Source organism: Chionomys nivalis, chromosome 10 (assembly GCF_950005125.1).
Source record: "Chionomys nivalis chromosome 10, mChiNiv1.1, whole genome shotgun sequence".
Lineage (NCBI taxonomy): Eukaryota > Metazoa > Chordata > Mammalia > Rodentia > Cricetidae > Chionomys > Chionomys nivalis.
In genome coordinates, this window is record NC_080095.1 from 52941910 (window position 1) to 52959322 (window position 17413).

The window sequence follows — 17413 nt, forward strand, 5'->3', positions numbered from 1 at the left end:
TTTCAATGGAGAACCCAGGATGTTGGAAATACCAGGACCAAAATCCACTAGGACCAAGGGATACCTGACAAGGAAAACTCCAGACACTGAATAAAGTTGACCTGAGGAAAGGATATGGTATGCTGCAGTTAACAGAGATGGAGGAGTAGGGAAGGGGCTACCTAAGTCCTTTGGAGCCCCCAAAATTGTATCACAGGTCACCAAAGCTGGACATGGAGCTGCAGTACTTGATACTTTCCCTGCTGGGTTTTGGTCTTGCTTTGGTCTGATCATTACTTACTATTGTCCCAATTATTCCCTCCTGGATTTTTAAACAAGGTTGTAATTACTAAAAACAACGAAGACTTTCCATAGTAAATAAATTTATTATAAAATGGTCACGCATCTATGGTGACAAAGGGGGAAAGTCATTGCTAAAGGTAACTGAAGTGGGATCAAGTTCATACAATGAAGAACTGTGACAGCCAACACTGTCAGCTTGGCAGGATCTAAAGTTACTCAGAAAACGAGCCTCTGAGCATGCCTGAGGAACTATCTAGACAGGTGAACCCAGACGAGGAGCGGCCTTAAGCATCCCATGGGCAGAGGTCCCAGACTGATTCAAAGAAGAAAGCAAGCTGCACCCCAGCATTCATCGTCCTGTCTACTGGGCTCTCTGTCAGCATCTACCTCCCACTCCTCCCACCTACAGATGGGACCCTCCCCTTTGAACTGTAAGCAAAATCAACGCCTTCTTCCTTAGGTTGCTTTGGGAAGATATTTTATCGCAGCAGCAAGACACACGACTAAGACACTGACCAATGAAATAAAGAGAACTCGGAAATAAAGCCACACAACTACAACCACCTAATCCTTGACAAAAACAATCATTAGAAAAAAGATAGTCTCTTTAACAAAGTGTTGGAAAAACTGGGTATCTACTTGTAAAAGAATGAAACTGTATCCATGTTCCTGTACAAAAGTCAATTACAAACGGATGAAACACTCTACTATAAGGCCTGAATCTCTTCAACTGCTAGAGGGAACCATGCCTTTAATAGTCACAGGCACAAACTTTGTAGACAGAATTCCTATGGCAACAGAGGAAATCATTATGAGAATAAACAAATGAGATTACATGACTCAAACAGTTTCTACACAATGAAGAAACCACCAACAGAACGAGGAGGCAGCTTACAAAATGGGAAAAATATCTACCTACATATCAAACAGAAGATTAATACCTAAAATATAAAAAACTGCACAAATAAAATGCTAAAAATTTAATAATTTTATTATTATTAATTATAATGTTATTGTTATAACAATAACGAAGTAATCAACAGGCAGCTCTTAAAAGAAGAGGCACCAGGGCTGGGAGATGGCTCAGTAGGGACAATGCTCGCTATGCAAGCAGGAGGAACTGTGTGCAGATCTTCAGCACACATGTAAAATCCAGGCATGCCACTGTGTCTGTACCCACAGTGCTGCCAAGATAGAGACAGGCAAATCCTAAGGACTTTTGGACAGTCAAGCCAGTTGGTGAGCGCCAAGCTCAGTAAGAGGCATGATCTCAACAAACAGGTGAAGACTGATAACAGATGACATCAGCATCAACCTCAGGTCTCCACACAGACACTTCCGTTGGGGGAGCACATGGCATACACACATACACATCTCTCTATACACACAGATAACAATTTTTAAACAGAACCACAAAGTCAATAAATATTCAAAATAGTGTTTAATATTCCTACCTTCTAGGAAAACGCAATTAAAAACTGCTTGAGATTTTACCCCAATCAGCCTGGCTATTATTAGAGAGAAAGACAACAAATGCTAGAAAATGTGAAGAAAATCCTTAGTCGCTGTGAAGTCAGGAGGAGCTTTCTCAGAAGCTAAAGACAAAATTCCTACAGGACCGCAGAAACCACAAAAGACTCTTAAGTAGCACGGCCACAGGACACACGCACATCCCCGTTTACTGATGTACTGTTTATAAGTCAAGACAAGCAACCCTAAATATCTATTGAGAGATGGATAGATTAAAAGGAATGTACAGAGACACGACAGAATTTTATTCAGCTGTAGAGAAAAAAAGTGACATTTGTAGGAAAATGGATGGAACTTGAGATCACTGTGCTAAGGAAAATAAGCTAACCAAGACTCAGACAGACAGATATCTCATTTCACTTCTGTGCGCATGTGTGACTAGAGCAGAGGTGTCTGGAGACAGGACAGGAGGAAGAAGGGGAAACGGGATGCACGTGACGGGAAGAAAAGGCAACTATCTGGCGGGGCAGAAGGACACCATCAGGAATTAGGAAGATGGGAAAAGGTGAGTGGGTGGGGAGGGACGAATAAGAACACTGCACGATCTGTGTGTGGAAACACAAAAGTGAAATCTACTACTTTGTATGCTAAAATTAAATTTTAAAATGGGAAAAAATCAGAGGCATTAAGTTACTTGAACAAGGACCACAGAGTTGAATTAAAATCCATTTCTGAAATTCTAAAAACCCAAGCTCTCAACCACTCAGCTATACTGCCTCTTCCAAATATACTCACATATGTAAGTATGTTTGTATGCACACACACAAGCACACATTCACACATACACACATATTCAACCTTATGCAACATTGCTTGCTATGGTTAAAACAATACAATAAACCTACTGTTGAAAATCAGAAGCTAAAGAAATTGTTCAGTGGTTAAGAACATGTACTGCTCTTCCAGAGGACTCTGGCTTAGCTTCTAGCACCCACATCAGGAGCTTAACCAAGTGTAACTCCAGTTTGAGAGGATCAGACAATCTTTTCTGGTAACTGTGTATACATCACCTCTCTCTCTCCATATATATATGGAAAAAGAAATTTAAATTTTGTTTTAAAATGGTATAATGAAACCTAATTCTTTGCAAACTAATAAAAGTTTTAAATAAATAAAAAAGATTTTCTAACACACTAGTCATTATTAAAAATTGTCCTTATGAACTGCCAATAAAGGAGCATTCTGATGTTATGATTTCTGAAATATATTCAAAATATTTTCTAAAGCAATGTTTATATTTTATGGATGATAGCAAGGATAAAGTATGTGTACTATTTTCAGTTCCTGCATGCTTCAGAAGACTGTATATCCAGAACAGTCTGTTCAATCATACTAAACGGCCACTGAGATAGTTTAGTGGATGAAGGCACTGGGTGGCAATTCTGATGATCTAAGTTCAATTCCTGAGACCCACATGATAGGAGAGAATCAAGCCTGGAAGTCGTCATCTAAAGGTGTGAACACATGCTCATGTACACACACATGAACACATACACATATAGATAAACAATAAAATTTTAATCATACTAACAAATATTCAAGTTATACACAATCCATCCTATTCTTAAGTTTGCCTTTTGATAATAATTACCTCTGTCTCAAAAAGATAATTTAATCATTATCAAATGACTAGGATTTTTCTAAAAACATGTTTTCATTAATACAAAAATTATTTACTATACCACAGGTGACCCTTTGGTCATTACTACAGAGATAAAGAAGGGCTGTAAACCCATAGATTTTAGTCTACAAGAGCGGGCTTCCTAGTGTCTCAGGTGATCTATGAGCGCCCCCTAGAGTCCACTCTGTTACTACACTCCGCACAGTGAACTCCGCGTCACATTTATGCTGTATACTGACCTGAAAGTGTGTAGTGTAATACTCTCACCATATGCACAAAATGGTAAACAGCTGCAATTTTATGCGTATCCTGCTAGAAATTTCAGCCTTGACTCTCCTTCACTTCTGAACAACGAAGGCTCTTACTCAGTATGACGCCAACTCTAAACACTCACAAACGCTCTCATGTAAGCTCAGCAAGGCTGTACTCCTAGTGCTGCATTTAAGTTGGCATAAAGAGTAAAATTTTTTGTATTGATGAGATCTCTCTTTGATACTGAAATACATTCTTAAATATGGTCATGTTCTACATCATTTTAATGCTTATACTTGTGAGTCATACCTTTTTTGCTGCCTACTTTATATTTATTTTATAATGTAAAAATCATTTTGGAAAAGAGGCAAATTGAAGTAATTTCCTTACTCTGCTTCAGAACAGGTGACAAAGCAGTGTAGAGAACTACCAGCGTTAACACTGTGTTTGGCCCAGGAACTGCTAATCAGCATATAAGGCAGAGGTGTGTCAAGATGTTCTTCAGGTGAGGGGCCTGAAGATGAGGAGGGGAGGGGCCTGGTCATGGGAATCTGACAATGATTAATTACCAAAGCTGATGTAATGTTCTTACAACTAGACTAGAAGTTGGCAAGAATTCCATGTAGACTAAATGGTCACTGAGCATTGAGTTGGAAAGGTGAAAAAACTCAGCGAAGCAGGCCCTCCTCAGATGGCTAAAGGCTTAGTTAACAACCACACGTCCCAGCTTCCACCCGTCACCCCACGCAGCACTAACAACCATTTCTTGACTGGACTGTGACATGAAACAAAAGCTGGGCTGTATATGAAACCGTCAACTCAATGGTTGGACTGAGAAGCCCAAACGCTTCCCAAAGCTAACCTTGCACGTAAACAGGGATCCTGAGTACTGTCTGCTGCCAATCTACCCATGACCGCGTTCTGAATCCCAGGAAACCATTACATCTGAGAAGTATGCTCAGCAAACAGAGATGCGGAAAACCGTGAGATGCCTGAGAGCAGTGTTGTCAGAGAGGTCCAATTCTTCCATCAGTGTGTTCTCCATGACCACATCCAACCGCCAGCCCTACAGCCGGTGCTTCAAAAGGTGAACAAACTGGGTTTGATGAAATTAGCTACCAAGTTTTGCCTCAAGACCAAACTCACCTCTTTCTCACTAGCTAACATGCCCACAGAACTGTTAGCAGGATAAGTACTTCCAGTGGAACGCAGAAAATAGTTTCCAAGATTTTGTCAAACTGTGAAGCATACATTTTTTTATAGCAATAAGCAAATCTATTTTTTGTTGACAAAAATTGTACTGACTATAATGATCCCTATTTGATAAGTTTGAGTCCAGTTACAGTGGCTTAAAATTCAACCTGAAACCTCAATTCATTCTGCACCAACCTTACACAGAATGTAGTAATGAGCCTGAAAAAGTCAGAAACAAAGAACATACAGAGCTCAATTAAGTGGCCAATTTCCATCTGCAAAGTTACCCATTTACAGAAACATATTTCTAATTAAAGATTAATATTTATAGAAACTTTATGGTCGATTTGTGGTAAAAAGCTGACCCAACCCAGCATCCAGTTCCCCACTCTGCCTAGGCACTTTCGCTCTGGCACTGTAAAAGGTGACCTTGGCAGTCAGTTTAATGCCAAGTGTTCACATTCTCTGTTCACTCTCTCTCCTCTCCATCTCTCCTCCATCCCCATTCATGTGTGTGTGCGTGTGAGAGAGACAGGCACACAAACACAGATACACACACGCGCGCGCACACACACACACACACACACACACACACACAGCTACTTAGAATGGCACCCAAGCCATTTTAAAAAATAATTACTGTCCAATGTTCCTGAGCATAATGAGGTTCTGTCATGCCTATGGAGATGTGTGTGTTAGAGATACTTCCTTCAGGCATGAGTTACTGTGCTACTGGCTGTGATGTAAGGAATCAACAACATAAATGAAATACAATGTCTTCGAACAGAAATATACATGAAACCAGGTTATGCAAGAGGCTTGCTAGAATCCAACCCTCTATTTCTCCTAGGAGCAAAGGTTCAGTGTTTGCTAAAATATACATGTTTACTTTATAGGCTACAGCTACCACAGACAATAGAAATTAACTAAGGCTAGTAATTTCCAAAGGGCTAAAAACAGAAATTCCAGTTACTCTCTAAGATAGCGCAAATGCACTGAACACTGCATCTGGAAACTCACACAGCATAAAGAGTAATTTCTACAGCAGTATGATCTCATTCAACTTTGTCCTACACAGGACTGCTGGTTCTGAGGGGCTGCTTACATTTTCTATTATACATTAAAATAGTACACCTGGCCCGGCGGTCATGGCGCACGCCTTTAATCCCAGCACTCGGGAGGCAGAGGCAGGCGGATCTCTGGGAGTTCGAGGCCAGCCTGGTCTACAAGAGCTAGTTCCGAGACGGGCAACAATGCTACAGAGAAACCCTGTCTCAAAAAACCAAAAAAAAAAAAAAAAAAAAAAATAGTACACCTGCATTAAATTTTTTTAAGCATTTGTATATATATAAAAACTATCTCATATCCTTCCCAATGGTGCATATACTAACAAAAACATATAAATCATGTTCAGGAAAATGTGTATCATAGAAAAGTTACTACCTTTAATAAATAAATCTTCAAGCCTCCATTAAAAAAAAGCTGAATTTCTCAATTCAGATAAAGGACATGACTATAGATTATAATGTAAAACACACTATAGCCATCAGCATGAGAAGAAGAACCTGAAACAGGATTCAAGGTAAAAGTTACAGAAGCATTAAGAAAGAACTCTGTCGTGTGTACCTGCGGCCATGTCAGGCTGCAGTAACATCCCAGGGTCTGCTCGCCGATCGGAAGGCTCTGCAGTTGGAGTGGGCTGCAGCACACAGACAGACGCTCCCGCTAAGATGTCCTCCGCGGCTGTCAACACGAGCCTTTGTCCCTCACTAAGCTCGCCCACACTGTTATCCAAGTCCTTACAAAATGAGAAAAATTGCTAAAGCCATTGTATTAAACAGTCAAAGAAGGAAATACTTTTAAAATATCATGATACAAAATACATAAGTGCTTATAATGTCACATTTAAGGTACATGAAAGGGAAGTCTAAGAAGGTGGTTTAAGGAGCGGTAAGATGGCTCAGCAAGTAAGAATGATTGCAAGTCTGATGACCTCAATTTCGAGCCCTGGGTCCACAGGCTCACATATACAATAAATAAATGTAAACATTTTTTCAAACAAAAGTTTAATCAGGCATACAGTACTGTGTGTGTGTGTTTCCCCATGTGTGTATATGTAGATGGGGTGGGGTGGGGCTGCACACACACATATATGCCTGTGTGTGTAGAGGCCAGAAGTCAACAGCATGTGTCTTTCTTAAACATTTAATCTCTCATTGAACCCATAGTTCACCCCATTGTGTAGAGTGGCTGACCAGGAAGCCCCAGGGATCCTCTTGTGTCTGCATTTCCAGAGCTGGTATTGAGGTGCACGCCACCATCCCCATCCCACCTTTTTACTGGCTGTGGGAAATCTAAGTTCAGGCCCTCATGCTTGTGTGGCAAGCACTGACTATTATTATTGGTTTTCAAGCTCCAATTAAACAGAAATAATATCTAAGAAAACTTAAAATATTAAATACTGGTACCCATTATACATTGTTTGAACAGCTTAAATTGGAATAAAAAGTATACTTCTCATTTCTTTTGAATTAAAATTGCTTAAAACTGCTAGTGGGGACTTTATGTTACTTGACGGGAATAATATGCCTCAACTACCAAAAAGATTCTATCTATATCTATACAAATAACTATTTTTCTTTCTTTTTGAGGTAGGGTCTTGCTATGTATTCTATTCTATTCTCAGACCCCAAATCATCCTGCCTTAGCTTTCTGAGAGCTAAGACTATAGTCACATGCCTGGTCGTGGCTGGCTCAACATGCTGAAAAGTGAGAAAACATTAGCAGAGCAGTGGTGGTGCACACCTTTAATCCCAGCACTCAGGAGGCAGAGGCAGGAGGAGCTCTGTGAGTTCAAGGCCAGCCTGCTCTACCAAGTGAGTTCCAGGACAGCCAGGGCTGTTACCAGAGAAACCCTGTTTCCAAAAATTTTTTTTTTAATTTAGGTATTTAATTTCCCCCTATATTTATATCTAGGCAAACGAACCAACACCTTTATGGCTGAACATTACCTCTGCTTGCTGTGAAACTAGTAACTCCTGCTCTCGCTTAGTAAAAAGCCAAAGAATCGCATTTGGATGAAGCCTTTGGTGGGGCCTCCTAATCACCTGTCCTTCGCTGGGAGGGTCGTCTTCCTAGAGCAAACACAAGGACATCAGAAGAGGCTATTAAACAGTTATACTTTTCTCAATTATGACTAATAAAACTGTAGGAAGAAATGACACCAGTATCTTTCAAAAGATGATCTTATTTTCACATAGCCACCGAGAGCACAGCTGCAGTCAGTTCTTCCTTACCATGTCAAGGGCATCGTGCAGAGTGCTGGATAGGCTGTCGTTTACATTCATCAGGTGCAAGTCCCCATTTCCTAAGACTTGAAGCAAAGCAGAGTGATTTAGAAAAACAGAAGACATTTACTAAGTAATCTGGCCAGAAAGCACAGAACGTTATATTTGAACTTATAGTTCAGCAGAAAAACTGGTAAAATTCATATTTAGGTCATTATTAAATAAATTACTCACCTACACATCTTTTTATTTCACCTACTCTGTCAAAGTTGTTTTTGTTTTTGTTGGGGGTTTTTGTTTGTTTGTTTGTCTATTTTTAAGACAGGGCTTCTCTGGCTGTCCTGGAACTCACTCTGTGGACTAGGTTGGCCTTGAACTCAGCCTCCCACATGCTGGAATTAAAGGCGTGTGCCACCATGCCTGGCTCAGAATTGTTTTTTAATTTAATTTTTAGTTATCATTTTATGTGTATGAGTGTTCTCCCTGCATGTAGGCCTGTGCATCGTGTACATGGTTGGTACCATGAAGGCCAGAAGACGGCATCTGAGCCCCTGGAACTAGAGTTACAAACTAGGTGTGAGCCAGCATATGGGTGCTGGGAACTGAACAGAGATCCTCCAGCAGGGCAGCAAGTGCTCTCAGGCACTGAGCCCCAGGCCAGAATTTTAAAGTGACTGCAAGCAGCACAGCAGCTATGACACTGAGAAATAGGCACCTCGACAGGCTGTTAAACACACTGAATAGTGAATAACACTAAAAGCGGTTAATCTTTCCAGGAAGCACACTGACAGCGCATTGCTAACTTGAAGGAGGCAATCCTGCCTCAGCAATTCCACTTGCAGACATGGGTTACGGAAGCTACGTGCAACAGCGGCCATTACAGCCTGGTATGTAGTCCAGAACACGGAAGCTATCCATATGAACCCCTTCACTAAAGCATTACTTGGATAGATCACACCCCACTGGAAAAAGACATGACCCATGTGCTGATGTTGAGATATGCTTACCACACATTACTTGGTAAAAAGTTCAGGTTTTATAATAATATACACAGCATGATCCTATATAAAGGTACATATACACACATAAGTATGTATTTGTGTGTCTACGTATGCAGAGAAAAAAACAGGCTGATAGAATATATCTCAAGCTATTTTCAAATTAATTCTAAAAGGAAAGAATTCTGAGGAAGATTTTATTCTTCAAAGTCAGAGCCCAGAAAAGTTAACCAAGCTCAAAGAGCAGTTCTTCTTTCTACTATGCCATGCTAAAACTTGAAAGTTAAGAAAAACATTTTTAACAGAAGTTATCACTAGGGAAATTACTATAATGTAACCAACAAAATCAATTACTGTATGTTAACTTACTCTTGTTAGCCAAGTTCTGGCCACAGTTAAGTAAGATCTCCCCTTCAGAGATATGTCTGTCCAGAGTTTCTGTCTCAGTGGCACTAATGCTCAAAGAGTTCTCCAGTGTTGATGAGCCAGAACTCGGTATCTGCCGAGGAGAAGGGGCCTTGGTGCCCTCAGGAAGTGGGGTTAAGGGAGCAGGCTCTAGTGGTGCAGGCTGAGCAGGGAAGTCGACACTCCCAGGTTCTTCATCTTTGGCCACAGACATTACACTAACAAGATAAAGGCACGTTTTCAATTACAAGTTCACTGAATGTCTACATCCATTCACATATACAAAAACAGACTTAACTGTTTCTTTTAGCAAAGTATTTATACGATCTACACTATTATAACTAATCAACAAGTTATTTTTCCGAAGGTGTTGTGCTTTAATTAGGGGCCACCTTGAAAGCTGCACTAGCCACAAAGGAAATTTATGTGATATTTAGTAATATAAACATTAATTGATGATCTACACTAGAGAAATTATTTTGTATTTCATTAGTAATCTGACAGTTTACTCTTACTTACCTAAGCCTTTTGCAAAGATGAGACAGTATGAATAAATTTAAATTTTTTTTTTTTTTTTTTAGGTTTTTCGAGACAGGGTTTCTCTGTAGCTTTGGAGCCTGTCCTGGAACTCCCTTTGTAGACCAGGCTGGCCTTGAACTCACAGAGATCCACCTGCCTCGAATAAATTTAATTTAAAAATATTTATATTCTATACAATTTGTTTTTTTCCTAAAGAATAGATGAAAACCATGAATGGTGGCAACAGCCTGTCTTCCCAGCACTAAGAAGGCCAAACCAGGAGGATTAGCAATTTAGTAACAACCTCAGTTGTTCCAGAAAATTCCAGACCAGCCTGGATTTCCTAACAAGCCATCCCCCAGGCCTTCTTATCCACTTTACATGCAGGAGTTGAGTGTGCAGAGAGGACTGGCAGGGCTGCAGAACAACAAGGGTGTGCTGGCGCTTACATAGCTCTCGGGTGAACAAGTTCTTCAACAGAGTTGGGATTCTCTTCATCCAGCGGCAGGTCTCCACTGTCCCATGGCTTGGGAAGTTCAGGGCTTGATAACTTCAACTTGTCAATCGAAATTTCAGACAAAGTTGGGGTAAGTGCTGCTGCTGGGGGAGGTGTGGTAACCGGGGTAACCACTGGGGTACTAACAAGTGTGACGGCAGGTACATCACTTCCTGAAGATAAAAAAGAAACAACTCAGTAAGCAGCTTTCTAGTAAGGTGACTTATTGTTCCAGATAACCTCTGGCATTGAAATAATGGCAATCATAACAATGACAACAATAATGGCCTTTAATAAAATTTCTAAAATTGTTAAGGTATAAAAAGTAAAACCTTGAAAGGATGGCATTTTTAGAACTGCCATACACTGAAAGCAGTCTAAGCAGTTATTAGATTACATATTTTCAGAAACAATAGAGAGGAATGAATGCCTCCCCTGCAAATTCAAGTTAGAAACTTAATCCTCAATCCACACGTTGCGGTGTGCAGCAAGACCCCTTGTGAGCTACCCAGGAGTATATGAGCCCGACATGGGATTAGCAGTTCCATGAGAAATAAGACCTCAGCTTGCAGGCTCTCTGGCTGCTATTAGAATGCTTTTTTGCCATTCATGATATAGCAAGGGGGCTCTCATCAGAGGCAGCCCCTTGGCCTGACTTCACAGACTCCTAAATTTTAAGAAAACAAACAAAAAAAACCTCTTTAACGTATAAATTCCCTAGTGTATGGCATTCTGTGACAGCTACATAGATAGTCAAGTGACAACCAATTCCTTAGTTTCCTTGCAAGAAACAGTATTTCCTAATCAAAAACTATAGTTGCCAAAAGTAAAACTGAATTACAGAATTTTTAGGTGCAGACAAGATGCTTCAGCAAGTGAAGCACCTGGCTGACACCCAGAGTTCTTTAGTCATGGTCCCATATAACGGTGAGTGAGAAAACCAGCTTCACAAAGTTCTCCCCTGACCTCCACACACGTACCATGGTGTGCGTGTGTGCACACACACACAAACCAATGTTTTTTAAGGAAACAAGGTTTCTACCTTTTTCAGCACATATCTCTTTAAGAGGGGAAGTCACATCCTGATCTGAGTCACAGGGAGAAGAATCTGGAGTCTTTACTAACACGGGCTCCTGAGGAGGCGGTGGTGAGCATGGAGGAGTAGGCTGTGGTGTAGCTGCTGGAGTGCAAACTCTTACCTAAGATAATTTAGTGAGACAAGACACACTATGTTTATAATCACCCAAGCAATAACATGAACTCAATCATAGACCACACAGAATTTAAGCGATGGGTAAAGTAACAATAACATAGGAGCTTAAAAGTTCTCTGGTTCTTAAGTATTTAGTTGCCAGTGTAATACTCTTGGGCAATTGAAGTAACTCTGCCCTGAAAGAAACAAGGAGGATTAACCAGATTCAAGAGTCAGAGGCCAGCCTGGGCAATATAATAAAACCTCATCTCCTAAAAAATAAAAAACTCCTAAAACTAAAATTAAAAATTTAGGGGATTTTTAAACTCTAAAAGTATCTCTATTGTATAGGAAAGGCTAAATAAAATACAGAGTTGAGGTGTCAGTTCAAGTTTTCCCAAAAGCCTTTATTCTCAACAACTATACACTCCCTGTTTATACTTGTTTTTCCAAACTGTCTTAATCACTGCCATGAAAACATGTGCAGCGCAGTGAAGGAAGGGAGGTGCACGGGGACCGGGCTAGAAAGTCTCACTCTGAGCATCGAGTTACTACAGCGCATACATCTATCACCTATCACACGCTGTGTAAGAGAGGAGGACAAAGAGAGGAAGGGAGGCAGAGGACATGAGAGAAGCAAACAACATATGTGTGAAATGTTATAACCCATTATTTTTGTATGTTTACTGAAATAATAAAAAAACAAAGAAACTTTCTTAGTAAATACTGCCAGTGGTTTTAAGGTAGAGTCATATATCCTCAACTTCTGAATGTTTTTAAATATAATAGGGGGCTGGAGAGATGACTTAGCAGTTCGCCCAGCACCCACATGGAAGCTCAAAACTGTCCGTTTCCAGGAGATCTGATGCCACCTTCTGGTTTCTGTGGGAACTTCACACAAGTGGCAGACATACGTGCAGAAAAAAACACTCATACATTTAAAATAATAAAATAATTTTTTAATATAGGGCAGATATAGAGACAGATTTTAGAAATATGTTCAACTGCCATCAACTGTGAAATGTAAGTAAAGACAGGGGAAAAAATGGTTACTGTATCACACATGTAACTTTTCTGCAGATTTTAAAATTTCTTAAAAAAAAAAATGTTGAGTGTGATTGCTCATTCCTAAACCCAGTTCAAGGTCATCTTAAGCTGCATAGAGACTTTAAGGCCAGCTTGGGCTAAAAGAAACCCAATCTCAAAAATAAAATAATTATATGCTAGGGGAAATGTTAATTACACAAACAAGGAATAAGATTTTATTGCATTCCATGATCTCTTTTTATTTTTGCGTTGTTTTCTGAGATAGGGTTTCTTTGTGTAGCCTTAGCTGTACTATAATTCACTCGGTAGACCAGGCTGGCCTCAAACTCAGGGATCTACCTGCTTCTGCTGAGTGCTGCGATTAAAGGTGTGCATCACAACTACCCAGCTACAATTTACGATCTTACAACAGGAAGTTTAAAACGTATCTTTTTATGCAGTTGAAATGGCTCCCACGTATAATACTAGCATTTAGGAGGCTGAAGTAGGAGAATAATCATGATCTTGTGGCCACCCCGGAATACAGAGCTCCAAGCCAGCTTGGACTATAGGGTAAGACCCTATCTCAAGCAGATACACACATATACACTTGCTCTTAAATAATGTCTAAAAAATTTCCCCACAATTCTTAAGTCACAAAAGGAGGTAAAGTCGTTCCTACCGGCCCGTTAGTTTCATTTGTTGAAGGATCACCAGAAACACTTGTGGCAACAGGCCCTTGCTTCTTTGCCTCTCTGTCACCTAACATGACAGCAATGGTCTCAGCAAGTGCTTCATCCACAAAATGGCTGATCATGTCTGAATTCACAGGAACCCCGGCATCAACAAAAAGCTGGAGTGCTCCACTGCTTGTCCCTACAACTGAGAAACAAGAACTTCAAATAACGCCAAGAAACATGGCTTACCAGCCAAACCTTCATTCTTACAGTTTAGAGACGCTGATCTATGGGTGATGAGGACAGGAGGAAAAGCAAAGATAAGAAGAGAAGCAAGTCTACTTGCCTCAGAAGGACAGATAACAGCGTAAATAAGCATCCTCTTTCAACAAAGCAACAAACTTGGTTTAATAAACAAGTAAGTTTAATATGACTTCTTCCCCCACTGCAGAAATTAATGAAGGTCACATCTGTGCTAACGTCCTCAGCTGAAAACAATGAAAAAGCACAAGAAACACACACACTAAAACAAAATCCATAAAAACACAAAGTCAGAAATCATGATATACAAATAAAAGATCAGTAAGACCAAAAAGCTCAAACCAAGCAATATAACACAGAAAGTCTATAGAAGTACCATTGAGTTCTTTTTGTATTAGTCCTCTACTGCTGGGGTTGGAGTCTCCCCTAAAGTGTGGTTTGTGTACTCAGTGAGACTCCACTAGAGGAAACTCATTTTTCTTTTGCACACTTGTAGATAGCTTCTTGGTTAGGGCTGAGAGTTTGTGTTGACTTTCCCTTCTCATTCGGGATCTGGTCTGGCTTGAATCTGCAGGCCCTGTGTATGCTATCATGGCTTTTGTGAGTTTAAATGTTCTCTGAGCCCTGAGAGTTTGATGAATGTGTCTCACTTAGGACTGAGTATTCCAGTCTCTCACTCTGCACATTGTCCAGTATGGGTCTCTGTGTTAGCAGGTTCAGCTTTAAAGCCTTTGGTAGGCATGCTATAATCCATGTCATTGCAGAGGTTAGTATAGTAAAGGGTTAGGGAGGAGGGGAGGGTCTCCTGAGGAAGGGGAAATAGAAAATACGGTGTGGAGAAGCAGCAGGAGGATTAAACAGGAGCGGGGAGGGAAGAAGGGGTAGTAGGAGAGGGAATATGGGGAGGGACAACTAACACTGAGTGCATTTGAGGGGTCAAATGAAAATACACTACTTTAGAAGCCTCTTTAAAAGAAAAAATACACACACACACACACATATAAAATGAAGACATCAGTCTTTGTAAATGGTAATTTAGTTGCCTTAGAGTCGCCAGTTCTACATATGCAGTTTGACGAGTTTTAAAGTAGCTATGCGTTTCTGTCAATACCAAAATATCCTTGAGCTGCTTTGCAGACAGTTCCCAGGCTCTACCCATGCGCAGTGGCCCCAACAACTGTGATTTGCCTTTCTGTTACTGGATTTTAATCTCTTGAAGACTTTCATACATGAGTATTACATAACATTTTTGTTGTTGTTGGCTGACTTTTATTTAGCTTGACATTATGTTAACTTTTAAAATGTATAGTGTGTTTGTCCACCTTAATTTGTGTGCAGCAGGTGTTCTTTTTAAAAACATTTTTTTTATTCCTGTTTTTCCAATCTTGGATTAGCCGATTCTTCCTTTACAGCCTGCCCTTTAACTCCCAGGCACTGTTAGAGAAGCTTGAGGAACAGCGTGCAGTTTTGTGATCCCGCACCTGAACTAGAGGTTTTCTTTTTATTCCCTCCCCGCCCCCAATTCTGGTTTGTTTGTTTGCCTGTCTGTGTTCTAAAGAGAGAAAGAAAGGACAGAGAGTTGAGTGGGTGGGGGGTAGGGAGGGAAAAAAAGACAAATTGTGGGGTAGAAGGAAAGTGGAAAAGAAGAATCAGAAGAGTCAAAGAGATGCAAGAGGGAGAGGCAGAGGAATGGCATGAGCTTAAAGAAAGGCTCACTGAGCCATTCAGTGAATGCTTAAGCCCTTATGGGGTTACCAGTAAAGACAAGGCACTGAAGAAGCAGCGTCTATAATACTGAATGGTTTATAGTCTAGTGAGTGAGGACGGTATGTAAGACTAGAATAAACTCTGATACCTATTATAAATGGATTTTGATGATTAATCTTGTCAACTTGGTGCATTTTGGAATCACCTAGGAGACACACCTCTAGACATGTCTGTGAGGACATTTCCAGAGAGGCTTGAGTAGGAGAAAAACACTCACTTAATGGGCAGCACCATCCCATGGACTAGGGCTCTGGACTGCATTCAAAAGACGAAGGAACTGAGTATGACGCATTTACGTCTCCTATGCTTCCTGAGGATGTAACGTGACCGGTCACTTCATGTTCCCATTGCATGTCTTTACCACCACAAGGAACTTCTACCCTCTCAAACCACCAGCCAAAACAAATCCTGCCTCTCTAAGTTTCCCTCTGTTAGGTACTTGACTGCAGCAATGAGAAAAATAAAATAGGGGCCGGAAAGAAAGGAACTGCCCCTGAAGCTGATGACCTGAGTTACTCCTAGAACTTACTGTGCAAGAGAGAACTGAATTGCAAAAGCTATCTCTGGCCTGGGCATGCATACACTCATGCACTCACACAGTATTCTATTGTTTCTCCACAAAAATATATAATGACTATATTTACATAATATATTTATATAACTTACACATATATATATATATATATATATATATATATGGAGAATGGTTTAGCAACCCAAAAGCTGCAATATGTAATAAGAGGAGAAAGACATACTAATGTCATCCACAGAGAAGCAGAAAATAAGACAGCAAGGATCCAGGTGACCACCAGGACACAGAAATCCACAAAAAAATAAATAAAGGCTTTATCTTTTAATAGCAACAATGACAACAGGTCCATTTCACGTACCAATGTCAGAAGCTGATGGCTCGCTTGCCTCACTAATGGAAACACTGGCATCAAGTCTGGCTTGCTGCTGCAGCGGAAAGAGCCCAGAGATAATTCTTGACATTATTTCTTGTTCTACCCTAGAAGTATAAAGTTAAATACACCTAAATTGGTTAAAAGTATAAAATGTTAGCTATCGTCCCCTTTAAGAATAAGCTGTGCTCACAGCACAGCCACGGGAAAGCAGCCATCTGATAGTTACACCTGGAAGGAAAAAAACAAGCATGGGAAGCCCTCCTGGGGGACAGACTATGAAACAGACTTAGAGCTTTCATACTAGCCTGACAGAAAGCTACCTGCAAGCCCCAAGTTAACTCTAAGATTTGGGTCGATGATCATCCAGTGTACTTTGCACTTGAAAGTGTGCGTCTCACCCAGAGAACACACATACAGTCACACCAGATCAAAGCTCCATGAAGTTCACTGAGCAGAGTTTGGGACGGGGCAAGGGCTTACACAGCATCCTTAAACTAGCCATGGAATGTTTCTACTTGTGAGTTAATTAGAATGAAGTGATTTTATCTTAAAAATGCTAGAAAAAGTCCTGTTCTCTTCTCAATGAAACACAAACAGATCGCAAGGCAGGGCAGAAACTTTTCCAGGAGGGTTCTTTTCCTTGAAAAAGAAGAAAAATGTTATTTCCAAGGTCACTGGTAGGAAGAGGGAAAGAAAAGGGAAAACTAGGAGATTCCTTCCAATTCATTGCTTAGGACCATTAACAGGCACAGTAAAAATTATTGTTATAGAAATGATTGATTTCATTGTGGAAAATTCAGAAAATGAATTGTTTTTAAAAATTGGTAAGGTTCACTCATAATACTAGATTCAGAGATAAGTACACTTAATAACCTGATATATATTTCAAACACTTGTTTGGTGCAAACTTATATTAAGGTGTGATACACTAGGTTTATACTGTGTCTCTTGCTTTATTTACACACCAGTACCCCATCTTTCATTCTTACTGAGTACTCCTC

General features: G+C 40.3%; 1 protein-coding gene across 2 annotated transcripts in view; it reads right to left on the bottom strand.

Annotated features, from left to right (window-relative positions):
- Positions 1 to 17413, bottom strand: part of Kiaa0586 (KIAA0586 ortholog) — a 92505-nt gene that overhangs the window by 32346 nt on the left and 42746 nt on the right. For both annotated transcript variants that reach the window (XM_057782985.1, XM_057782984.1), the window contains 8 exons: positions 16398 to 16516; positions 13485 to 13684; positions 11627 to 11783; positions 10538 to 10757; positions 9534 to 9787; positions 8176 to 8252; positions 7891 to 8013; positions 6506 to 6677 (listed from right to left, as the gene is read on the bottom strand). In XM_057782985.1, the coding sequence (XP_057638968.1) occupies positions 6506 to 6677; positions 7891 to 8013; positions 8176 to 8252; positions 9534 to 9787; positions 10538 to 10757; positions 11627 to 11783; positions 13485 to 13684; positions 16398 to 16516 (1322 nt within the window). The remainder of the gene's footprint in view (positions 1 to 6505; positions 6678 to 7890; positions 8014 to 8175; positions 8253 to 9533; positions 9788 to 10537; positions 10758 to 11626; positions 11784 to 13484; positions 13685 to 16397; positions 16517 to 17413) is intronic.